The 26,692-nt window shown below is 40.3% G+C and overlaps 1 protein-coding gene, 1 long non-coding RNA gene and 1 pseudogene across 6 annotated transcripts in view; 2 read left to right on the top strand and 1 right to left on the bottom strand.

The window, feature by feature from the left end:
* Nucleotides 1-17,306, top strand: part of LOC133861273 (sec1 family domain-containing protein MIP3) — a 28,487-nt gene extending 11,181 nt beyond the window's left edge. For 4 of the 5 annotated variants that reach the window (XM_062297020.1, XM_062297018.1, XM_062297019.1 and 1 more), the window contains 6 exons: nucleotides 4,521-4,664; nucleotides 5,203-5,352; nucleotides 13,204-13,713; nucleotides 14,267-15,820; nucleotides 15,906-15,974; nucleotides 16,569-17,306. In XM_062297020.1, the coding sequence (XP_062153004.1) occupies nucleotides 4,521-4,664; nucleotides 5,203-5,352; nucleotides 13,204-13,713; nucleotides 14,267-15,820; nucleotides 15,906-15,974; nucleotides 16,569-16,697 (2,556 nt within the window). In that variant the 3' untranslated portion in view covers nucleotides 16,698-17,306. The remainder of the gene's footprint in view (nucleotides 1-4,520; nucleotides 4,665-5,202; nucleotides 5,353-13,203; nucleotides 13,714-14,266; nucleotides 15,821-15,905; nucleotides 15,975-16,568) is intronic. The other variant, XM_062297022.1, reaches the window with a different exon arrangement.
* Nucleotides 2,215-2,836, bottom strand: LOC133861656 (phytochrome A-associated F-box protein-like; annotated as a pseudogene).
* Nucleotides 17,307-22,279: 4,973 nt separating the features above from the next.
* Nucleotides 22,280-25,363, top strand: LOC133860181 (uncharacterized). Its single transcript, XR_009898889.1, has 3 exons — nucleotides 22,280-22,352; nucleotides 22,447-22,557; nucleotides 25,184-25,363. It is a non-coding gene; the product is annotated as an uncharacterized LOC133860181 (long non-coding RNA).
* The last annotated feature ends 1,329 nt before the right edge of the window (nucleotides 25,364-26,692 follow it).

The raw sequence follows: 26,692 nt of genomic DNA, 5'->3' as shown, positions 1-26,692 counted from the left end.
CACTATGAAACATGCTTATGTCAATACAATATCATGCGACATGTAAAACATTTGTAAGTGTCGGTTAGTAAGTTTGTACTTACAACTTTCGCTATATCCACGTTTGTCTTTTGATGAACTCTGAGCTCTTCCTTCACAATCCCCCCCCCCCCCCTCTCTCTCTCTCTCTACTAAAAAACCCCTAACAACTCAACAAAGCCCTCCTTGGAACATTTAGAAATGAAGTTTTGCATCGGTTTTGAGCACTTTAAATAGGCTGAAATTTTGTCACTGTGCGCTCTCTTTGGAACAGAATGTGATGCTATTCAAACGGCGTTGTGTCAACATCAAAATATCTTCGTCGCATTTGTCACATCTCATCGCATACAGATTGACACATTGAGATTCCCTCCGGTCAAATGGCACATTACTCCGTTTGAATGCCACCTAATGTTTCAGCATTAAACATGCGCCAAATTGGTCTTTTTGGCACGTGATTAAATATGGGCCGTTGATTGTCTAACGTCGCAGGATCTCTTGATGCCACGTGGAGATACCCTCTGTTCGAACGGTACGTTCATCGGTTGAAAGTGGTCGCTTGATTTCATTTCATATGATCTGGACCATTGATCTTTCCCTCGCTTTTCCCTCTAGTTGCCACGTGTTGTAGGTCACTGGTTGAACAGGGAACACAACATTCGAACGGGATGGTCTGTTCTACAATTGTAGTGAAAGATAATAGAAAACTCAAACCCAATGGATGCATTGTCTTTCTATTCAATATCATTCACACTCAAAAGCAAAAGAAAGGGTTGGCTTGGTTAAGTTTTGAGAAGTGTTTTGGGTTTTGAAAAAAGTAAAAATTGAGAATTGATTTGTTGGAGGCCACATTTGAAAATGTATCTTTGGTCAACAAAAGAAAATTCCTTTGGTAAAATTTTTTGGACTGCTTTTGAAAAACAAAAAAGAAAAATCCGTTGGTAAAATTTTTTGGAGTGCTTCTGAAAAACAAAAAATTGAAGTGTTTTCCAAAATAATAATAAAAAAAACTATTGGAGTTAGACTCCACAATGGTGGCCATGCCAGACGGTCCTGGCGGGCATCGTTGGGCTCCTAGATGGTTCTAGCAGACATTGCAGGGCCGACAAACTATGGCCGCTACTAGTGGCCCCCACTCTAGCCTCTATTTTTAATTTCAATTTTTTTTTTTTTTTTTTAACATGCAACAAGGCAGCCTCCTCACCTGAAAAGAAAATATACATACCTAGTCTCCCCACCTTAAAAATATGTACATGTTATTTTTTGACTAGTGTTTTGTGTTTTATTTTTTTGAGTAGTATTTTATTAAAAGTGCTTTGTTTTTTTAAAAAAAATTGTGGTTTATTTTGAAATGTGTTAGTAGTGGGGGCCACATCTAAAAAATCTATTTGAATAACTAAAATTTGAGAAGAGTTTTCAGCGTTTAAGAGGCGAAAACTTTTTTTAAAAAATTTTCCCAAATAGACCCAAACAGTTTAGACCCTAGCCAATGACTACGAAATATACTCCAGTAGTATACTGTGCTTTTTATACACTCTTTACTTTACTATGATGCCAGAGGCAAGTGTTCAAGCTGTGGAAAAGGCAAGGCTCATGTCTCAGAGCGTTGTGCAGTTTATGGGAGTGTCATCATGTGGGGCTTTAGGTGGTATTTTGTTTATGTGGGACAAAAGGGTGGTGGGGGACTTCACCTTGGCTGTAATTCTGTTAGGTTAGAATGCTTTTTTGGGATGAGATGGTTGGTTTGCCTTGGTATAACTGGGGGTGTACCAGAGTGTTTTTGCTCTTTCTAGTTGGGTGTTTTATCTTGTATACTTCTTGTATACGTAGGGGCACCGTACGCTTTTAATAATTGTCTATTACTTATTAAAAAAAAATTAGGGGAACAAATTCCTTGTATCTTTCAAGTATCATATTAACTTCTTTCCACTTTCCAGTTCCCAATTTAAAACTTTTATTTATTACATCTATGATTCTATAATTTAAGCTTAGGTACCGTTTGGTATTGCCTTTGGGAGCCCAAAAAGCAAAGCAAAGCAAAGCAAAAAATGTTTGGTAAAAAAATCGCAAGGTACTTTTGTGCCCCCTAAAAGCCCAAAATTGTGTTTCAGGAAAAACTTGAAATTGATGCTCTTTCTAAAATGCGCTTCCAAAGCTGGATGTGTGGCACGATTCTTGATTAATTAAATTTACAAACTAACAAAAATACCCATAGCTACTGAATACCCTCTTCGACACCAGAAATTCTCGTCCCACCTTAACAATGCCAACGCTGTTGTTCTCAGCAACAACCTCTTTGCCAACAACCTGGGGATCATCTTGGGAATATGAATTATTGTAAATAGTATCATAGTAAAGGTCATTGAAGAGCGACCAGGAAGGTTCAGTTACCGAATTAGCATCATCTATATGGTGGCTTGGGCAAGGCTCAGTTTTGGATGGGGGAATCGGAATTGGAATTAGAGATGGGTTGTTTTGGAAAATCTCGTTGGGGTCGAGTTTGCGTTTGTGGCTGAAATTGAAGTGCTCGAGGAGGACGCCGGCGTGGATGAGGCCCAGGCAGCAAACAACTAGCTTGTGGAGCGTGGCCCAGCTGCCAGGAGGGGAGGAGGTACTGGTTGTGCCTAAGATTGAATTCGAAGACAACAGAGGAGATGGTGGTGGAGCACTTGTGGCGCCAGCAGACAATGTGGATTAGGGACGAGAACTTGGTGCACACGAAGGCAAGCATGGCCTAGTTGTGTGGGTCGTCCTCAAGCTTGAAGAAGATGTTGAGCACAATGTCGTCAGAGAGCTTCGAGAATACTGTGGCCGTCATTTCTTTGATTCGGTTATTATTGGGGTTTCACTTTGGGTTTCGGTAAATTTTGCAAAATGGGTATGGGTTTCTAGTGAATTTGTGAGATTGGTATGGATTGGTTATGCTGGTCGTTGAGATTTTCGGTGGGTTTTTTAGAGGTGTGAATTGGGTTTTGGGGAGAGAGAGAGAGAGAGGGGGGGGGGGGGGGGGGGGGGTGGGTGGTTTGTGTGCGAAAATGGTGCCAGAGAGAGACCAAGTTATAATTATTGCGGAATATTGTTTGAAGCGTTGTGATGGTGCTTCATACAAATTATGTATTCTTATTTCAAATGTCTTCAATTTTTTTTTATTACGAAATAAGTGTAATAACTTCAAAGCACTTCAGACATGTACTTACCAAACAGTTAAACACCTTTTTAGTAGAGCTCGATAGATGAAGGCTTTATTACCCACAACAATTTCAAACAGGCACTTACTGTTGAGCTCATCAAACTCTTTATAGACTACCAACACTTTCCAACATGATCGTTGGCTGTTATATTCTCATCCATTACTTGTCCTTTGGTGACAAATATCAGGGATCAGGATTGGTGGCACAACTATTTTTAAGTACTTGAATCCATCCAGATATTTCTCTGTAAAAGTTTTCAGTCCTTTTCGGTTGCCAAAGTCTTGTCAATCATTCTTAATCTGTTTTTCTTATTGACTTAAAACCCATATTTCAGTCCGAGAGTTTGATCACCACCATGAATTGATACTTAGTCTCTAGATGAATGGACTTATATGCGATGGTAGTTGGTTGAAGAAGTGCTAGGAATAATGGGTCACAAGCAACTTGGAACCTGCTTGAAGAAGCTTTCTCATGCGGTAAACACTTTTATAGCCGCTGGAACTGAGACACCAGCCTTGGGAGGTCAAGAATCCATCAGAAAAAGAATTAAATAAAATCAATGTGTGCTGGGTAAGTAATAAATGAGTCAAGGTCATGGAGTTGGAGTAAAATTCGTAGGAAATCCTATTTGCCATTCTTGGTAAAAGGGTTCAGGAATGTATGATATTTTCTAGGAATTGGGAGTCTGATTTCCAGAGTTGTTTATAAGACTGTATAATAGCCTTAAGGGCTGGTTCTTAGAGCATTAAGTCTGGTTTTGAGATTTCTGGTAAAAAGCTGAGGCCTTTGTACATTATTGAGTGTCTATCTTGTAGAATCTTGGCTATATCTCTGCTATTCTATCAAGAGTTGAAACCTCTTTTCATTTTTCTCACAATTTTTCTACTAATTATTGACCATCTTTTGTTACTGGTGTTCAGATCATTGGGTTTTCCTATAAGAGATCCCATCAGTAGCTTTTGGGCTGCATCCCTTTCCATGTGATTTTGCTGGACCTTCTGGCATTCTTTATCTTCTATATAAATGGCATCTGGATGCTCTATCTCCCTAATCATTTCTTTATGAGTGACTCATAGGAGCATTCTCTATTCCTCTCTCCTTTCTGTTGAACTACATATTGAAGCACTTTTGAGCTGTATGGATTCCTATGGCATTAATTTTAGCCTATTTTTATCCATGGTTGCAGTTCTGGAACTTGTTCTGCACAAATTTGTGATGTCGAAAATCTATCGTTTTTGTATTAACTCAACTTGTGAGTATCTCAGTCCATCGCTCAGTTGATCAGTTCTAATAATTCTTTTTTGTCTTTAGATATCAGAGCACATTGAAGGTTCCACTCTTTACCTTGATGCTGGATCTGCAGAAAGTTTCCAATTTACTGGGGCGTTTCCTGTGTTACTGGACCTTGGAGTATGTACTATTTGCAGTTTGGAGAACATGTGTTCTCTTGATGTGGTAAGCTAATTGTGTCATGTGTTGCCTGAAATGTCTATTCTTGCTTCTTTCAACTTGTCAGGAATAAGTTTGAATAATTTCACATGTGAACCTGCCCCATGGGACCGGCCGAGTTTGCAAATGGGTATGCTCTCCATGTTATTGGGGTGGTTTCGAATCCTCAGGCTCACTTGGGTTAGTGCAGCTCAAGCGCCGGTTGTAGCAATTAGCTACAACCCAATCAATAAATTGACATGTGTCCCTAAAGCATGTGTGAAGTACACATATTTTTAATAACATTAATAGGAAAACATATGCTTCTCACATACTTTCATATGCTTTAGGGACACGTGACAATTTATTAGACTGGTTTGTAGCTACCTGTAGCTATTAGCTACAAATCAGTTTGTAGCTATTTCTGTCCGTCTTTTCCAACACTTAACTTTGGTGACATTAAGAAATATGTGGGCCATGCTATGCTAGCAAATCATCTTGCAGAATACCAAATGTACCGACCCATCTCAAGCATGTCATAATTTCTATTTGCTTCTATCTCTAGGTGGCCGATTGGAACTCAGAGTCTGATACTGTGAGGAAAATTGTGGTCATCGCATCTCGTCTACTAAGTGATGCACATCGGTATATTTTACGTTGCCTAAGCACGCATCAAGATGTTCGTTCTTGTACTATTTTTACATCTATCTCAGAGGTGCGCTTCTTCAGAATTACTGCTTTTGGCTTTGGTTTATTATTTTCATTTTTTTTTTCTTTCATCATTTTCTTCACTTGCCTGCGCATTTTTCTGTATGTTGGTTCTTCTTTTCATTGTGCTTGTGAAAAAAATCATATAAAGAAATGTTATTATGAATTCATTGATTTGACTAAAAGCTTGTTTCTTGGACTGTTTGATATCATCATTAGAAGAGATAAAAAGCACCAAATAATTTTTCGTAAAATAATATTAGGTTTTTCAAGGGTAATTTGAAAAAATAATGTAATTAATATACTTGCTTTTTTCTTGACTGCTATACCAAAACTGAAAGTGCAACGTCCCTACTTATCAAAAGAAAGTACAATGTCCCATTTAAGAAAGTTTTCGAAAAAGTGTCTTCTGTTTTATGTTTTGAAATTTTTTTGAGAATTGTTTTCTAAAATGGGGGGGCCACGTCTGAAAGTGTTGTTTGTAAGGGCCTTGTCTAAAAAATCATTTGGATAACTACTTTGAAAAGTGATTTTGAAATCATGTTTTCAAAACATGCACGAAAAAAGAAAAAAATAAAATAAAATTGGGTTTGCTGGAGGTTGGCCTCCATAAGTGGTGGCCATTCAGTGGCATCGGACAGATCTGGTGGCCACTGGACAATTCTGGCGACCACGCGTTGACCATCGTCAGACTGTTCCGCTAACCACGCGGTGATTGGGGCCAGACTGTTCCAGCGGCCATACGGTGGCTGCAGGACACGTGTGACAATAGTTTTGATTTTTTGATTTTTAGTACTAGCTTTCAGACAGGTTAGGAAACATATTTTTAAGAAAATAATCAACAAGAACTTTTTTTGTTTTGAAAAGTATTTTCGAAAGCAAAAAATGAAAATTATTTTTTGTGGGGCCTACATCAAAAACTTTTTTGGATACGATTTTTGAAGAGTTTTCTGTTTTGAAGAAGAGAAACCCATTTTTGAAAATGGTTGCCAAATGGTATGCAAGTGTTTTGCTTGTGAAAGGGAACAGTTGCGCTCATAATGTTCTAAGCTTGAGTTGTTTTGCTTGTGTTCGGCCATGAAATTTCCTTCATTCTTTCATGTTGAAATGTTGGAGATTCTCGTGTCTTTGAGATATATGTGTTCATGTTGATATATTGGAGATTCTTAGTTGTCTTTCAGATATATGTTGTCAAAACCCTTTTCTACTGATCGTATCTCAAAGAGGAAAAACATAAGAAACAAAAAAAATATGCTTTAAAGAAAATGTATTCTGAGAAAAGCACATATTCCCCAGCTTCTGTCAAATGCCTTCTGCCACCACCAGTGCCTAAACTTGCTTTTATCCTGAGATGTTACTGTACAAAATAGTATCTCCTCTTCTCATAAATAGGGGGTAGAGAGTGACATCATAGGTTTAATCATATACGGGGTGCATCATTATATGACCTTTTTCTTTTTTGATAAGTAATAAGCCAATCTCATTAAAAGCGTTAAGGCACCCTTTAGTATATTTGGAGTATAAAAAAGGAAACGCCTAACTAGAGAAATGAGTTAGAAAATCATTAAAACTAAAAGAAAAAGGGGACACGTAAGCCGTAGTCCAAAGATACAAAGTGTGGTAAAAGGAGGATAAAATCTCCTTCGAGGTCTTCTCCAAATCCTCAAAGCTCTAATTATTTCTTTCCCTCCATAAGCACCAAAAGAGACAAGTAGGCGCCATTTTCCACACCGTAGCACTCCTCGGCCTACCCGAAGACCACCAGGAAGCAAGCAAATTGAAAACTTGATGAAGCATAACCCAGGACATCCCAAAGCAACTGAAAAGAGTATTCCATAAAGCAGAAGCCACATCGTAGTGGAGAAGAAGATGGTCAACAGACTCGGTCTTTTTATACATGCAACATCTGTTTATCATGATAACGTGACGCTTCCTGAGATTGTCCAAGGTAAGGATCTTTTCAAGAGCCGCCGACCACGTAAAAAAGGTCGCCCTTTAAAGAGCTTAAGTCCGCCACACACTATTTCATGGAAAGCGAGTGCCTTTAGAGCAAGTCGATGAGTAGAAGAAAGACTTTTTTTTTTTTTTGGAAGGGAGAAGAAAGACTTGATCTTGAACAAACCTGTTTTAGAAGGGACCCACCAAAGCTTGTCTTCACAACCTCTTCTTACTTTAACTGAATGTTGCACCTGGAAGAAAAAAACAAAAACATCCACCTCTCAATCATGCACCTCTCTAGTAAAGCTCACATTCCACTGGTTAGAACCGCTCAAAAACTCCAAATTATTCGCAATAGAGGCATCCTTTGCAGAAGCTATCAAAAAGGGTAGGGAAAGCTACCTTGAGAGCCATATCCCCACACCACGTTATGCCAAAAGCTAAACCTGGTCCCATCCCCCACTTCGAATCTGGTGCAGCTTGAAAAAGTCTCCCAACCTTTTCTAACATTCTTCCACAACCCCACCCCAAAGGCTCTTGCGAGCTCAAGAGAGCAACACCCCCCCCCCCCCCCCCCCCCCCATCCTAAATTGCCATATTTGGAGTTCACCACAATTCTCCACCGAGCATTATGGATAACAAGCACCTCTTTCAATTCCATAGCGCCACAACCATTTACTTAACAGAGCGTGATTAAATATCCTCAAGTTGCGGATACCCAATCCTCCCTCAGAGATCGGAGAGCAAACTTTAGTCCAACTAACTAGATGATATTTAAATTCTTCACTTATCCCTCCCCATAAAAAGTCTCGTTAGAGCTTCTCAATTTGATTAACTACACTAGTAGGAATGGGGAAGAGGGGCAATAAGCACATAGGTAGATTGGAAAGAGTGCTCTTAATAAGGGTGACCCTGCCTCCCTTGGACAAATACATTCTTTTCCAAGTGCCCAGCCAACACTCCATCTTTTCCACAATGCCATTCCAAATAGACTTTACCTTGTAAGAAGCCTCTAGCGGAAAGCCAAGATACTTTAGGGTAGAGAGGAAGTCCCACAACCCAAGATGCCAGCCAACTCATCCACGCTATCCACACATTGCCCACAGGAATCAAAATAGACTTAGCCAGATTAACCTTTAAACCATAAACAACTTCAAAAAATAATAATAGAACACAGAGATAGTGAAGATGATTAGGGTTGGCCTCACAAAAAACTAAGTAGTATCATCCGCGAACAACAAGTGTAAGATATTAACGGTAAGAGGCCTAGATCCCACAAAGAAGCCTGAGGGAAGACCTATATCAACAGTAGCAGTAATCATTTTGCTCAAAGCCTCCATGACTATTACAGATAGAAAAGAAAACAGAGGATCGCCTTGCCTCAACCCACGAGAGCTATTGAAGAAACCAATTGGAGAGCTATTTACCAAGACAGAGAAACGTACAAAGGAAATGCAGTGCACTATCCAAGAACACCATTTTTCCCTAAAACCACATCTTCTCAGCATGTACAAAAGGAATTTCCAGATATGGTCAAAAGCCTTCTCGATATCCAACTTGCAAAGAGCCAAGTTCGCCAGACTTGATACGACTGTCCCAACATTTGCTAGCAACGAGGATAGAATCCAGAATTTGCCTACCTTTCACAAAAGCGTTCTGGGGCTTTGAAATGATCGTCTCCATGACACTACTCATTTTATTAGCAAGAACTTTAGTGATGATCTTATAGGCCCCACTCACAAGACTAATAGGCCGGAAGTCTGAGATATCAATCGCCCCAGCTTTCTTCGTAATTAGAGCAATAGAGGAAGCATTAAGGCTTTTCTCAAAACTGCTACGAGCATGGAAGTCAAGGAAAACCCGCATGAGATCGGATTTGATCACATCCCTGCAGTTTTGGAAGAAGGTCATAGAGAAGTCATCAGGACCTGGAGCCTTATCTCTATTCATACCTTTTACCACCTCTAAGACCTCCCTCTCCTCAAACGGAAGCTTTAGCCTTGAGGCCTCCTCCACATCTAATGAGTCAAAAGCAAGATCATCAAGTCTAGGCCATCAGTTGTAATGTTCTGAAAATAGGATCCCTTTTCTGAAAAAGCTCAGGATATTTAGCTTCCCAATCCGGAGAGACAAGAAACCGATCAAGTCTTGACCAAGAGGAATTATTCGACCACGTAGACGGCCCCCCAGAAAGGGGGAGATCCATGAGACCCTGCTCTAAAATAAAGTCTGAAAACTCCGTTATCGCGGGACGAAAACGAGCTACCGCGGATCTTTTGCAAGGGAATCGGGTGACATTGAAGTCACCTCCGATTCACCAAGGCATGTCCCACCAACTAAAAAGGCCAGGCAGCTCCTCCCAAAGAGACCTTCTAAGACTATCGAAATTAGGACCATAGAGCCCCGCAAAAGCCCAAGTGAAGTCATCTTCAATGTTTTTAAAGGAGCATGCCACAACATACTCCCCCACACACACCTCAATCTTCTCCACAACCCTCTTATTCCACATTAAAAGAATACCACTAGACACCCCACTAGAAGGTAGATAACACCAGCCGACATGATGACAACTTGTCACAATATTGATAGAAATAAACTCAAGTTTAGTTTCCTGCAGGTCAATACTGTTTGCCTTCCAGTGCCTTAGCAAATATCTGAATTTCAACCGCTTGTCATCCTAATTTAACTCTCTCATGTTCCATGAAAGCAATTTAGGCTTCATAAAAACCTTTTTGAGCCCTCACCTTTTTCCTTCCACGTGAAGCGTTGCCACTATGCGCATCATAATTAATAGAGCAGAACAAACCATTCAATTCTCTCGTTCCTCTTTTTCCCGCCTTCGGGGAAGAACCCACTCCTTGTTTAGCATTGCTGGCAATAATAGCCCAAATAAGGCCAATAGCTGTTCCTCAAAACCATCGTATGAGAGCCCCACGACGTGCCTGAACTACTCGACAAACTGAAAGATCCAATCAGTGTCGTTGCCCAGAATACCCCTTATTGTTAACTGCTGGACAACATAACAACGGGGTGGGCTCCACCTCCGAGTAGAAATCAACCTCCAAGCTGGTACAGTTCAAGTCTAGCTCCTTGCCCATCCCTCCAAGAGGCTGGGGAGATAGAGCTGCTGAGGGAGGGACCAAAACCGCTGTAGGAATGGGAGGGGTGAAAACAACCAACCTGGGTAGAGAAGGATTTAGAGCTGAGGATAGAATCTAGTCATCAACCACAAAAGACCTAGGGGCACCCCTCCCAGCCAAATCAAACAAATTGCAGCCCCCAGTTGAGCCGTGGACGAGCCTCTTGCTGGTGAAGAAAAACTGGCTCAGCATTGCACTCAGCCACCGAGATGAAGCCAGGGGAGGTTGACTCCATGGAGATGCTGGTTTCAACCCCAATAATCTCAGTCAAGCCCGGCGATGCTGGGACCAATCCCTCTGGCGGCGATAGCTCCAGTGTTGTCTGAAGAAGAGCTGAAGGAGAACCCACCTCAGGTAAGGGCTCTGGCATAATCTCCGGTGTGGTCAGAAACAGAGTTGGAAGAAAACCCACCTTAAGGCTTGCAATAGGGCAGAAAGGGCTCGTTGGAGGAGAGCACAACTGCATGACCCACGGAGGTGGGATGGTAATGGAGACCTCAGAGATCACCGGAGCAGCTTGAACCGCGCCCAAAGACATCTTCAGGATAGCGGGGCAAGGGACCACCCCCTGGCTTGGAAAGGGGCTGAAAGAACTCGCCGGCAAGAAATCCGATGTGGTCCAAGTTTGCGGGGCCATGGAGGAAGCCTCAGAGGTCACCGGAGCAGGCTGGACCACGTACGTTGACGGCTTCAGGTTAGAGGGGCAAGGGTCCATTAGATTCAGGTTCAGACCCAAGAAAGCCTTCGGGTTTGATGAGCCTGAATCTAGCCCAAAAAGAAGCCCTCCAACGGGCCCTAACTGGTCCTGCAAAGTGAGAGAATCAGGGTCCATCCCAGAGAAAAAAGGTTGACCCGAAGGCTTGTATTGGGCAAAGATAGAGCCTACTTTGGATTTCCCTTTCTCAGCATGGGTGAAATGTTTCTTGGGCTGGCCTGTAGGGCCTTTAGAGGGCTTGGGTTTGCGGCCCAAAAGCCTGTTCGCACTGGAAGGGCAGAGGCCTGTATCCAATTTCTTCAGGCATTTTTCAATTTCTAATTTTAGGAACTCTAACGTTTCTCTAAGGGAAGTCACCTCAGAGCTTTCCCCAAAGAGGAATGTCGTGCAGCCACCATGTCTTGATGCCATTTTAGAGAGAGCCTGTCCATTCAGAGTAGACTTAGCAGAAACAGAGCGTCATTGGAAGGGCAAAGTCGTAAAGTTCTCTATTGGAGCCTTCGCCTGGAATACTGTCTTCACCGGCATCTTCTGGTTCTTCTCACCCAGCACTGGAGGATGCCAAGCCGTTGGCTTCGCAGGAACTTTGAAAGACTTCGCTGGAGTTCGAAAAACCTTCGTCGGAGCATGGGTCCCCAACTTGCTTTGGTTCTTCGCCGTAACTCGAGACGATTTCTTAGTGGAATCTCGCAACCAGCTCGGAACTCTTGTGAGCGGCTCTGAAGGAGCCCCAAAACACTTATCAACGGCAGTAACGTCTCTGCCAGAACCTCTGCATAGTACCTCCTTCCTGTAGCCTCCATCCTGTCCAGTGTGGACGAAGTCCTTGGCCAAACAAAGCTCGAAGGCAAAGCGAGTCCACTCTACACCAAGTTTCCCTTCAGGCATGAGGACCGAGCTAGTCCTTCGCCCACCTTCAAATTCTTCTAACACCAGAAAGTAGCCATGCCTGTTTGAGTGTCTTTGAGCTAGGATTCTAGGATAACCAAGAATGGATTGGTTCCAAAAGACCCTTGAGTCTCTAACTGTCACCAGTTTCTCAAAAGAGCCATTCAACCATGCTGTTTCATTTCTGTTTTGGAGAATGGACCTCAGCGAGCCTCGACATCTTCCCCGAATTCTCAAACCTGCAGCGCCTCCCCCCACCTCCATTTCGAAATGCTTTGACTCCATTGACCACCTACATAAATACCTCATCGATTGGTGAAGGTCACCGGAGATATGCATATGTCCAGTGGTAAAGAGTCTTTTAGAAAAGAAAATGACATTTGCACTCGCTAAAGGGAGAATACCATAGATAGTTACATTTATTTCAATTTTTTGTTGATCATGTTCCTCATCTCTTGGTTACTAAACATGGAGTATAATCACCAGTTTATCAATTTGAGTTGCTAATATGCTAAAACTAAAATGTGAGAGATATTAAGAAACCAAAATTCAAAAGGATATGCATGCTGAAGAACTTTGAAGTAAAGTTGCACATAAGCTACGAATATACTACCTACCAAAGGCAAAAAGAAAAACGAAAAGTAAAATGGTTTTCTACCCGACAGTAAATTGGTGAATCACTGACTTGAACCCCTGTGGTATTACTCAGTACTGGTCCCACCTGAGTGGGGGGTCTTGGAGGGGTTAGCTTGGAGATGTTCCTTCCTTCAGCATTTTTTTCGATAAAGTGGCCACTTTCAATACTCAAACCCGTGCAGTTGCTTTGCAGTTCAAGACTTTTCCACTGTACTAGCCAATGGCCAAAAATTTATATTATAATTTGTTAGAGCTAATATTAGTAAATGCTGGTATGGAGGTCTTGTTATAAATGGTTCCATTGAGTATTGCAGTTCTTTTGAATTTCTGTACTGATAAAATTTAATATGAAGTAACATGCGTGGAATTCATGTTGGAGTCATCAGTGCCACTGGAAATTTATTTGGAAATAACTAATGGTTTAAATTGAAAATACGATATCCATGTTGCAGCATTTGAGAGGTCATTAAATAAATTATTATTTGTCATCCATCTTGCATGTTGCTGCTGAGTCTAATTAAATAGCTATACCAAAATGCAGATGGCTCACTCTTCGTACCCTGATTCACCTTTGGGACCAGATGCATTTCGTGAATATGAATCATTGCTTGTCCAAGATTATGAGGAACTTGTTAAGAAATCTGAGTCAAAGTCTATAGAGCCAAAAGATAACAACTTACAGGAAAAATTAATCTTTGAAGATGAAGGGTGGTCACAACTCACTTCCATTGAAGAAGACATACCTCACCTTGAAGCTAGTTCTAGTGGAAGAGATTTGTACAATAATAATCTGATAGGTTGCACAGAAGATGTAGGGCAAAAATTGGTTGTTTCTGTGCATCACTTCCCTATGATTTTGTGTCCTTTTTCACCAAGAGTCTTTGTTTTACCTTCAGAGGGATCAATTGCTGAAGCATACTTATCAGCTGAACAAGAGGATTCCCTTAGCCCTGGATTGCCTCCCTTAAGTACCGGATTGCCTTCTGAGGGTGATGATTTTCCTCCTGGGGCATCTCTTACAGCACATTTTCTTTACCATCTGGCTGCCAAGGTAATAAGTTCTATGCTTGCTTTAACCTTCACATGTTTTCTTTTATTGCTATGCCAAATTCTAACTTGTTTTATTTATTTCCCATTGTTTGTAACATCTATGTTTATCATTTAAGTCTGGCTACATATATTAATCCAGCCTCCAAATGACTGGACAACAAGTTGATATGGAAGTTGAAATCACCAAAGCACTTGGTACTAATATTATCTTTTATATATAAAGGTCAAAATGACCAAATTACAGATAATGTTCTTTGGATCAAATGGCTTCTCCTCTCCCCTTAAACAACAGATGGAGAATAGGATCATGGGTTCTCTCCTGTATGTGTGCATGAGTGGTGTTTACCTAGTTACCAAAATACCCTTACCGTGACTTTCCTTGGCATAACCTTATCAAGGAAGAGTAGAATGATTCCCATGAGAACATATAAAATGTTTCTCCACATTGAAATCGTTTTGTTGGTTCTTTTAGGACTTGACAGATAAATGTTCCCTGTGGTAATTTGTTTGGTTGTTCCCTTCATGACCATGGTCTCTTTTTCTTTATTTTGTAGATGGACTTGAAAATGGAAATATTTTCCCTTGGTGATCTGTCAAAAACTGTTGGGAAGATATTGATGGACATGTCAAGTCTTTATGATGTAGGCCGCCGTAAACGATCAGCGGGGCTACTAATCATTGACCGCACACTCGATCTTCTGACCCCTTGCTGCCATGGGGATTCACTTGTTGATCGTATGTTTTTGTCTTTGCCCCGTAGGGAAAGAGCAACTTCCTCTACACAAATGAAAAGCTCACAAACCCAACTCAAACATGGCCCTTCTAATCTGCAGCGTGCTCCTCTTGATGTTCGGATACCACTTCAAAAGATATTAAGTGAAGAAGATTGCGAAATAGATCATTTTCGACTTTTTGAAAGCATTGAAGCCTTTCTATGTGCATGGGATTCTAGTAATTCTGCTTCTGAAATTGTTGATTTAACTAATTTCAGCAACAAAGTTAACAATGAAAGGTCACTTCATTCTGAGATCGAACTATTTAGTGGGTCCTTTGTCTCCACTGAAAATTTTCGTGGAACACCATACTTGGAAGCTATACTGGATAGAAGAACTAAGGATGGGGCTGTTCTGGTAAAGAAGTGGCTCCAAGAAACTCTTCGTCAGGAAAATGTAAGTGTGAATGTGAAAACTCGTCCTGGCTTTCCTACCAAATCAGATTTGCAACCTATGATTAAAGCGTTGGCTAAAAGCCAGCCATCTTTGATGAAAAACAAAGGAATTATTCAGTTAGCAGTAGCTGCATTAGTTGCCCTTGACGAAGCACATTCTGCCAGGTGGGATGCACTTATCAGCGCTGAGAAAATATTGAGTTCGTGTGCGGGAGACACAACCCAGAGTCTTGCGGCTCAAATTGGTGATCTTGTCAATAAGAGTGCTTTGATGGGATCACATGGAGAGAAGATTGGAAAAATGAAGCCTTCGCAGGGGTTACTTTCTTTTCAAGATGCTTTGCTTCTTACAGTTACTGGATATATTTTGGGTGGTGAAAATTTCCCCACATCTGGATTGGATAGCCCTTTTTCTTGGCAAGAGGAGCATCTACTGAAAGAGGCTATTGTAGATGCTATTCTTGAAAACCCATCAATAGCAAAACTAAAGTTTCTACATGGTCTAACAGAAGACCTTGAAGCCAACCTAAACAGGATGAGATCAGAGGAAACCAAAGAAATGTCTTCAGATAAATTACAAATTGATGATTTTGATGATGATCAATGGGGTAGCTGGGGTGATGAAGATGCTGGTACTCATAATAATAAAGAGCAAGTGTACGGTGATATGCAGCTGAAGTTGGAGTTGCGTGATAGGGTAGATAACCTGTTCAGGTTTCTTCACAAGTTATCTAGCTTGAAGTGGAGAAACTTGCCATTGAGGGATGGGACATTCACTTCAGAAAGTAATTTCAGTGGAGATCCCTATACGGGTAAAGGATTACTTTATAAGCTTCTAACAAGGGTGTTGGGCAAGTATGATGTATCTGGGTTGGAGTACCATTCCTCTACTGTTGGGCGACTTTTTAAAAGTGGGTTTGGAAGATTTGGCCTTGGGCAGGTACGCTTTGGTCCCATGACTCTTTTTATGTGAATCTTTGCTTCAATAGTCCAAATCAGCTAATGCTGCCTTTTGAGTTGTTCAGGCAAAACCAAGTCTTGCCGACCAAAACGTCATTCTGATTTTTGTTATTGGCGGAATCAATGGTCTTGAGGTCTGAATTTCTTGAGCTCTTTACATTATTTTTATTCTGCCTTTTCTAACAGAATCTGCTCTATTGCTATGGGTTTAGCATCTGAATAACAATTCAACTACAAGGCTCTATCTATTTCGCCTTGAAATTTTTTCAGTATTTTCGGATGTTTAGTTATACTCGGAAAACTTGGTCGAACTGTAAAACATCATTTGTTTTTCATGAAGTGATTTACTTACATTTTTTTTAAGGGCATAAAACACTTCCCATTCAAAGCTTCTCTCTTCAAACGCCCACACCTCTTCTGCTGGCACCAACCCTTCCTGGAGCCACCTCCACCAGGAGAAAATGCCAGTGCCAACCAAACCGCTGATGATAGCCAAACACCAGAAAATCATTAATTGTTAAAAAAATGTTTTCAATTAAAAATGTTTTACGCCATAAAGTTGAAACAAACAAACCCTAATTTGTTTCGAGTTGTTTCATATGGATTTGCAGTTATGTTTGCCATTGCTTTTGAAAAGACTAACATATTTTTGAACATATTCTCTCATAAAAAACATGACACCTAGTTACCTTAAGAAGAAACGTAACATTGTCTTTTTGTGTCACAAGGTACGTGAAGCTCAGGAGGCTTTATCTGAAAGTGGAAGACCTGATATCGAATTGATTATTGGTGGAACAACTTTCCTAACTCCCGATGACATGCTTGATTTACTAATTGGAAACTCCAGTTACTTTTGATCCCCGTAATTTGTAAAAGATAGAGAAAGTGAGAATAAAATGAATCTGAAATGTTATAATATTTATCTAAGTTTCAAACAATTCAAATTAAATGTATTTTGTAGTCAAATTAGCCTCCCGAAAATAGGAAAAAAAACGAAGTCCGCATATAGCTCATAATAGCATTTTAATTTGTAATGACTTGATCTAATTATGGTTGTATTGAATGGGCTAATCTGGGAAAAGGAAAGCTCGAAGCTTTGCAAGGAAAGTGAGAAATGAGAACTGAAGAGAGGTCTAGAAGAGGGGAAAAGAAGCTCTATTGTGCCACGCGGCTAAGAGAGTTTCACTAGTGGAATAAATGCGGTACAGCTGGATCTTCTTTTTGGGGTGCTTGAGACGGTGTGCAGCAAGGTGTCATGTGCGTTTTGTGCACTTGTACCGTTTTATGTTTTAGTTTATGGGTTTTAAGGGAATTCCGTTGTAAGACCATTATATAAGGTCTCAACCGGGTTTAGGTAGGTATCTTTTGAATTGATGAATTGCTCTTGGAGGGACGGCAACCTCGAAATTGCCTTATCTATGTAATTCCAATATTATTCAATTAATACCACTAAATCGTTCAATTCACTTTTCACTCTAGAATCTAAACACCTAAACAGGAATTAACCTGTTACAATTGGTATCAGAGCCTCAAATTCATAGCCTATGAAAACTAGATCAACTACCATGGTGGATGATTCACAACCCATTAAGGAACTGCAGGATGGGATATAGCAGCTTCGTGGAGAGATGGTAACATCGGTGGACCTGCAAGCTGTTATGCAAACGATACAAAATCAGATGCAAACTCAAAATCAAACGACACAGAATTAGATCCAGCGCCTTCAGGGAATGATGGTGGCACATTCTAGATAGGGAAATGGTTCTAAGGAGCCCCAGATTCACTTTGGCAACTATACCTAGCATTTTGGAGAAGGTGAGACTTCTTATCATGAAGGTAACAGTTTCGGTGAAGGAGTTCTCAAGGCCAAAACGATACGATTGGACCTTTCCCCAGTTTGACGATGAGGATTCATAAACTTGGACTTGTCAGGCCAAACAGTTTTTTGATATTTACAGCACCCCAACTGAGCATTGCATTTCCCTTCCATCCTTCCATATGGATGGCAAGGCCTTGGTATGGTTTAAGAAGTTGCATGCTAGCAATTCGTCACTATATGGGCAGAATTTGTTCGTTCGATGCAGACCAGTTTGGTAAGGGTTCCTACGACGACTCTATGGAGACCCTGTCCAAACTAAAGCAAGTAGGATCGCTGGAAGACTATAAGAATCAGTTCGACACATTGGCTCTTAAGGTTCAAGGACTGCCCGTAGTCCACAAGCTCAGTTGTTTTTTGGGAGGTCTTCGTGATGAAATCCGAATTCTGGTTCAAATGTTAAACCCGAGGAGTCCCGTCGATGCTTACTCTTTGACGCGGATGCAAGAGGAATGTGTGTTGAATAATCGGAAGAGTTCGAGACTATGCTAGAATTCTACTCAATTCTAGCAATCCAACTCTGGGTGGAGTGCTAACTCACCTATGGGAACTACTAAGGGCAATCAGTTCACTAGTCCTACTTGGAGCACCTTTCAAGGCCAGACTCGGCTGAATTTTCTGCCTCAGTTTGGACCTGGCCCAGCAGGGAAGGGGAACACCAATCCAGGCCAAGCCTTGGTCCCGGTTTAGAAGCTTACGCACCCGCAGATGGAGGAAGGGCTTATGTTATTCTTGCGATTCAAGATGGAGCCGATGACATGTGTGCACTATTCCTAAATTGTTTCTCATTGCGGTTATTAAGGAAGGAGGGGATGATTAATTGTAGGAAACAACCCCTATCGAGGAGGATCTGGGAGAATTCTTTTTGGAAGAATTTTCGGAGATATCCTTGAACGCTATCACCGGTACTCCGAATCCTAAAACTATGCGAATAGTGGGATTTTTAAAGTTATGCCCAGTTGTCATTTTAATTGACTCAGGTCGTACACATAATTTTGTGGATACAAAATTAGCTGTCACTCTTGGAATGCAAGCTATTGGACGGGATGAGATTAAGGTGCAAACTGCTAATGGGCAGAAAATTGTTAGCCCAGGCCGTAGTAAGCAAGTTGAAGTCAAGATCTAGGGTTATGTATTTCGGACCGATTTGTTTATACTTCCCTTGGCGGGATGTGATGCTGTGTTAGGTATCCACTGGCTCCGCAGCTTGGGGCCTATATTATGAGATTTTTCTGAGCTGAAAATGGAGTTCCAGTATAAGGGGACTGCCTGTATTTTACAAGAACCTAGAAGGGGTTCGAATGTTAGTTTGGGAGGGGAAGATTTTTTTAAACTTTCTAAACAGGAAAGGAAGGGGGTTTTGCTTCAGTTGCAGGGTAGTTCTGGCCATTGCTCAGCTTTCTAGGAACAGCATGGCTTCAGCACCCAGCTACCAGCCATGCCTCAGCCAGTGGCCGAGATTCTTAAGGCCTATGCAGATATTTTTCAGGAACCTACGGGATTGCCTCCACATCGTGATCATGATCATGCTATTAACTAACGAAATGAGTCTTAGCCAGTTTCGGTTCACCCTAACTGCTACCCTTCTTATCAAAAAGAGGAGATCGTCAAGGAGCTGCTCCATTCAGGGGTCATCTGACACAGCCATAGCCCATTTTCTTCTTCTGTATTGCTGGTTCGCAAGGCTGATGGCACATGACAGATGTGCATGGACTATCGGGCTCTAAATTAGGTAACCATTAAGGACAAGTTCCCTACACCTGTGGTAGATGAGCTCTTAGATGAACTATGGGGGGCAAGGATTTTTTCTAAATTGGATCTATGCTCTGGATACCATCAAATTCGGGTGGTAGAGGCCGACATTCCTAAGACAGCTTTCCATACCCATGAAGGGTATTACGAGTTTCTGATTATGCCCTTTGGGCTAACCAATGCCCCTTCGACATTCCAAAGCCTCATAAATAGTGTTTTTCGATCCTACTTAATTTATCTTCTTTTTTTTTTTTTAATGGTATCTTGATATATAGTAGGGATATGGAGTCATACATTACACATTTAACCTTGACACTTGATATTTTGAGGCACAATCATTTATTTGCCAAATTATCGAAGTGTAAATTTGGGTGCTCCGAGGTGGAGTATTTCGAGCATATCGTTTCTGCCCAAGGGGTTTGTGCGGACCCTGATAAAATTCAGGCTATGGTGGACTGGCCTTTCCCTAAATCTCTTAAAGCTTTGGGAGGTTTCTTAGGGTTAATGAGATACTATAGGAAGTTTATTTGGGGCTACGGATCCATTGCTTCCCCACTAACAAACATGTTGAAAAAGAACTCATTTGGCTGGACACCCGAAGCACAGGCAGCCTTGAGGCTTTAAAGCTGGCTGTTACTCAAGCGCCAATCTTAGCCTTACCCAATTTCTCCCAACCCTTCATCATAGAATGTGATGCAAGTGGTTTGGGCATTGGGTTGTCCTTATACAGAACCATAAACTGATTGCCTTTCTCAGTCAAGCCCTTAAAAGCAAGGCCATTCACATGTCGACTTACGAGGAGTTCGCCTTGGTCACAGCGATTCAAAAATGGAGACGGTCAGCCATTTATAGTTCGTACAGACCAACAAAGCCTCAAATTCTTGCTGGAACAAAAGGTTGGCACCTCATTCCAGCAAAAATGGTTAACCAAACTCATTAGTTATGACTTTGTTGTAGAGTATAAAAAAGGAGTTGAGAATAAAGTGGCGGATGCACTCTCTCGGAAGGAAATTGAGAAGGAAGAACTTTCCCTATCCTTACTATCTATACCCATTGTCAGTTGGGTGGAGGAATTGAAGAACCAGTACCAGGTGGATAAAGAGCTCAAACAATTGATGAGTAAATGGCATTGGAATGAGCTGGATGGCCAGAAGTACTCTCTCAGAGATAACCTTCTATTTTATAAACACAAGCTCCTACTCGGTCAGTCTCCCTAGCTCAAGGCTCAAGTTCTACTCTTTGTGCACAGTGATCCTATGGCAGGACACTTCAGCTATGAGAAAACATTGCACAGAGCAAAACGAGATTTTTATTGGAAACGGATGTGGAAGGACATAAAAAAATTCATTTGGGAGTGCGAAGGTTCCAGCAAAACAAGCATGAAAATACTTCCCCAGCTGGGTTGCTATAGCCCCTTCCTATTCCTTCCCGAATCTAGACTGACATCTCTATGGATTTTGTGGGAAGGCTCTCTATTTCTAAGGGTCACTAGTCATCCTTGTGGTTGTTGACCGACTGTCTAAATACAGTCACTTTATCTTTCTCTCTCTCACCCCTACTCTGTTGCCACTGTGGCCCAGCTATTTATCTCTAACATCTTCAAGTTACATGGAATGCCTCAATCCATCATCTTGGATCGAGATCCAACCATCACTAGTGGGTTCTGGAGTGAACTTTTTAGACTCCAAGGCACTACCCTAAAGCTCAGCACCAGCTATCACCCACAAATTGATGGGTAGACCGAGATCGTTAATAAATGCCTTGAGACCTATCTAAGGTGTTTCGCCCAAGATAGCCCTAAGCATTGGATTGCTTGGCTTCCATGGGCAGACTACTAGTATAACACGACCTGGCACTCATCTACTCACATGACCCCCTTTGAGGCAGTATACGGGGTACCCCCACCTAGGCTGCTAAACTATATACCCGGGACTACTCGTGTAGAGGCTGTGGATGAGGTGTTGCGCAACCGCAAGCAAATCCTCCTGCGCAAGACAACTTGTAGCAAGCTCAGAACAGGATGAAGAAATATGCTGACTTGAGAAGAACTGAAAGAAAATTCGAGATTGGTCAACAGGTTTACCTGCGGCTCCAGCCCTATTGCTAATCATTTGTGGCCTACCGACGCTCCCTTAAGCTTGCCCCCCTAGTTCTACGGGCCATTCTCGATCATCCGCAAGGCAATGGCGGACTAACGTTGGGGCCAGCAGGGGCCGTGGCCCCTGCTGGCTCCTGAGAAAAAAAAAAAAAAAAAAATTTACTATACTAAGTTCTAAGGATAATTCAAACTTGGCCCCACCATAATCATCATTACTATCCAATAGATTTTTTTTTTTTTTTTTTTTTTTAAGGGGCCCACAGCATGGTTTTTTCAATCTGGAATCAGTTCATTGCTTACACAGTTACACTCCATCAGTCGCTTCATCAGTCCACAGCCCATCTCACCTGCTGCCCTGCAGCACATCAAGCACGCACTGCCCATCTCACCTGCAGACCTGCTGCCCTACAGCACTTCAAGCATGCACGGCTCAAGAAATGAAATGATAGAAGAAAAAAAAAAAAAAAAAAAAAAAAAAAAAAAAAAAAAAAAAAAAAAAGGAAAAAAATCTGTAAAAGCTCTTAAACAAAGAACTAAAGAACGGACGAAAAACACAAAAAAAAAAAAAAAAAAAAAAAAAAAAAAAAAAAAAGAACGAAAGAACAAACGAACGAACGAAAAAAAAAAAAAAAAAAAAAGCCTGCACTGCGCCACTGCTGGTGATTGCCGGGTGAGTACCGTGAGTTTTGTGGCTGTGGACCCGTGGTGGAAAAAGAAGCTGAAGTGAAAGTGTGAAAGTGTGAAATTCAGAAACTTTGAAGTGTGGAAGTTTAACATTTTTTTGAGGTATTTTTTTTTAGTGTTCAATGAGTATGAAAAACTTTTTTTTCTTTTATTTTTTTTAAAAAAAGGTTAGTTTTGAGGTTTGGCTGATTTGCAGGTGTTGAAGTCTTGAAGAGCATAAGAAGGAAGAGGACAAGAGGTTTTTCATTATTTTTGGGCATTGCTTCTCTATTATACTTGTGCTGATCTTGTGACTTTTGTCTACAAGGTAATTTCTCTATTCAAATTTTCAAAATATTTTTTGATTTTGGGTTATATATGAAATTATCAATGATGTTAGTTTTGAAGTTTTTAGTTTTTCATATTATTATTTTTAGTTTAGTGTTATATAAACTCTTGTTTTTTTTGGCTTTTTTTTTTTTTAGTTTGTATGATTTGTTACTTATTAGACTCTGACAATTTTTTTTTTTTGTTTTGTTTTGTTTGATAGTTTGATTGTATCTTATGGGGTTGTAATTTAATTTGGAAAATTTAGGTTCGTCAAGCATGTCAAAGTTTAAAACTATCGAGTCATTCTTCAAAAGAAAAGAAGTTGATGTTCCAGAAAGTAATCCACCATTGAATTTTAATGCTGAAACTTCAAATCTCAAAGAACGTCCTCTTAAATCTCAAAGGATTGAAGTTGAAGAACATTCTTATGAATCTCTAATTGTGGAAGCTCAAAAGATTCCTTTTAAATCCTCCACGCTTAATGTTAACGAAGTTGATGGTTTTTCTATAGAACGGGATCCAGGAAAACGTCCTCCAATGTGGGACTATCCAGTCAATCGATGTGATGAAATAAGAATGGCTTATTTGAAAGCACGTCCATATCAAATTTTGCGTCGAGACTATCCATTTTCTGGACTTGAAAATCATCCCCGTCGTTTTCAAGCTTCATGGTTTACACAATTTTCATCTTGGCTTGAGTATTCTCCTACTACGGATGCCGCATATTGTCTACCATGTTATCTTTTTACAATGAAACCAATTGGACGTCATGGATGGGATGTATTTATCACCAAGAGATTTAGAAATTGGAAAAAGGTTCACGATGGAAAGAAATGTGCCTTTTTGACTCATATTGGAGAGGATCCTTGTTCACCCCATAATAATGCTGTGAAATCTTGTGAGGATTTAAAACAACAATCACAGCATATCGATAAATTATTGAATGCACAAAGTACTGAACAAATTCAAAATAATCGATTACGTGTAAAAACTTCTATTGATGTTGTTCGGTGGCTTGCATTTCAAGGATGTGCTTTTAGAGATCATGATGAGACTCCTGATTCAAAAAATGGTAATTTTCTTGAGATGATTAAAATTTTGGCATCATATAATGAAAAAGTTGCAACAGTTGTTTTGGAAAATGCTCCTAAATCTGCAAAGTATACTTCTCATAGAATTCAAAAGGAGATTTTGCAAGTCATGGCAAGTAAAGTGCGAGATAAAATTCGTGAAGATATTGGAGACTCTAAATTTTGTATTATTGTTGATGAAGCATGAGATGAGTCTAAAAGAGAACAAATGGCTATTGTTTTGAGATTTGTTGACAAATATGGTTTTATACAAGAACGCTTCTTTGATCTTGTTCATGTTAAAGATACATCGGCATTGACTCTCAAGAATAAAATATCTGATGTTCTTTCTCATCATGGACTTGACATTCAAAATATTCGTGGACAAGGATATGATGGTGCTAGCAATATGCGTGGTGAATGGAAAGGATTGCAGGCATTATTTATTAATGATTGTCCTTATGCATACTATGTTCATTGTTTTGCTCACCGATTGCAATTAGCATTAGTTGCTGCATCTAGAGAAGTGGTTTCTGTTCATGAGTTCTTCACAAATTTGAATTTCATTATCAATATGGTTGGTGCTTCATGTAAACGTCACGATCAACTACAAGCTGCTCAAGCAGAAAAAATTGCACATATGCGAGCTATTGGTGATCTTGAAACTGGAAAAGGAGCTAACCAAATTGGCACTTTGAAACGAGCTGGTGATACTCGTTGGGGTTCTCATTATAATTCTATTTGCAGCCTAATAAGTATGTTTGATGCTACTTGTTCAGTGCTTGAAATAATTAGAAGAGAAGGAGTTAATTACTCTCAACGGGGAGATGCTAATACTGCTTATAAAATGATTACATCCTTCGAATTTATTTTTATTTTACATTTGATAAAGGAAATTATGGGTATCACTGATGTTCTTTGTCAAGCTTTGCAGCAAAAATCTCAAGACATTTTGAATGCTATTAATTCAGTTTCTACTGCAAAAAAGCTTATCCAAAAGCAAAAATCTCAAGACATTTTGAATGCTATTAATTCAATACATTTTGAATGCTATTGATTGGGAGAAATTGCTTGAGAGCGTTGTCTCTTTCTCCAAGAAATTTGAAATTGACATCCCAGACTTGAGTGCTCGTTATATTGAAGGTCGAGGTCGTAATCAACGGAATCACATTACAGTGGAGCATCATTATCATTTTGATATATTCAATGCTGCTATAGACTTTCAACTGCAAGAGCTTAATTGTAGATTTGGTGAAAGGGCAGTCAGACTTTTGACACTTAGCTCAGCTTTGGATCCAAAGGATGGTTATAAATCATTTAAAATTGATGATATATGTAGTCTTGCAGAGGTGTATTATCCTCTTGATTTTTCTGAGCAGGAGAAAATTAATTTGGGATTCCAGTTGAAGTATTTTGAGCTTGATGTGCATAATGATTTGAAGTTGCAAAATTTGTCTTCTGTTGCAGAATTATGTCAAGGATTGGTAGAGACAGGAAAATCAAAGACATACTATCTTATTGATAGATTGATTCGTCTTGTTTTGACTCTTCCAGTGTCTACAGCGACTACCGAACGAGCATTCTCAGCTATGAAAATTGTTAAAACAAGACTTCGCAACAAAATGGAAGATGAATTTCTTGCAAATAGTTTAGTTGTGTATATTGAAAGGGAAATTGCTGAGAGCTTCAATTTAGATTCGATACTTGATGATTTTGTTTCTCTAAAAAGACGTAAACTAGGTTTTTGAACACTTTATATTTCTGTCTTTTTGTACTAGTGCCAACATGTTTTTGTTGCTAATATATTAATTTTGGCACAGATTATAATGAATTTTTATAATGTACTTTTGTGATACATATTATGTGACAAATTATTCAATTTCTATTTTAAATTATATTTATTGGCCCCTGCAATGTCAGTTACCTGGGTCCGCCATTGGTTGGAGAAATCGCCTATGAGTTGGATCTTCCATCTGAGGCCCGAATCCACCCGGTCTTCCACGTATCACAACTCAAGCCCAAACTAGGCTCTGCCATTCCAGGTGTGCCGAAGCTCCCTCCGGTGGACACCAATGGTGTCCTCAGGCCCGAACGAAATCCTTGACCGTCGTGCTTGGCCCAAAGACAATCGCCCCTTCATCGAACTCCTTGTTCGTTGGGAGGGCCAATCGACCGATGACGGAACATGGGAAGAGTTCTATGCCTTGAAACACGCCTACCCGCACCTTGTGGGCAAGGTGTTTTGAAGGAGGAGGTATTGTAATGGGCTAATTTGGAAACAGGAAAGCTCGAAGCTTTGCAAGGAAAGAGAGAGAAATGAGAACTGAAGAGAAGTCTAGAAGAGAGGAGACAAGGAGCTCTGTTGTGCCAAGCGGCTGAGAGAGCTTCACTAGTGGAATAAATGCGCTACAGCTGGATCCGCTTTTTGGGGTGCTTGAAACATTGAGCAGCAAGGTGTAATGTGTGTTTTGGGCACTTGTAGGTGCCATTTATGTTTTAGTTTATGCATTTTAAGGGAATTCCGTTGGAAGACCAGTATATACTATGTAAGGTCTCAACCGGGTTTAGGTAGGTATCTTTTGAATTGATGAATTGCTCTTGGAGGGACGGCAACCTTGAAATTGCTTTATCTTTGTAATTCCAGTATCATTCGATCAATACAACTGAATCGTTCAATCCATTTTTCACTCTAGAATTGTTTTAAACACCTAAACAGGAATTAACTTGTTACATATTTGGGAGACGAGCCAAGTCAAGTTTTGCATTTTTGGACTCTACTCGGGAGACTCATATATGTGCTCAAGCTCAGCTCGAATTTGAGCCGAGTTTGAGGCAAGTAAAACGAGTCGAGCGCAAGCTTGATAACTTTATTTTTTAAAAATAAAAAATAAAAAATTCTGATTACAAAGAAAATAAAATAAAAATAATAAATTACAAAGTTAAATAAAATAAAAATCCAAAAGAACCGCATTTTATTATTCAAAGTGTTCAAAATAAGTAAGACTTTAAATTATGACTTTACATTACGTAGACATTTCCAACATAAGTAAGACTGTACATTAA

Source organism: Alnus glutinosa, chromosome 2 (genome assembly GCF_958979055.1).
Source record: "Alnus glutinosa chromosome 2, dhAlnGlut1.1, whole genome shotgun sequence".
Taxonomy (NCBI): domain Eukaryota; kingdom Viridiplantae; phylum Streptophyta; class Magnoliopsida; order Fagales; family Betulaceae; genus Alnus; species Alnus glutinosa.
The sequence above is the reverse complement of the archived record's forward strand: the minus strand, read 5'-3'. Positions and strand labels throughout refer to the sequence as shown.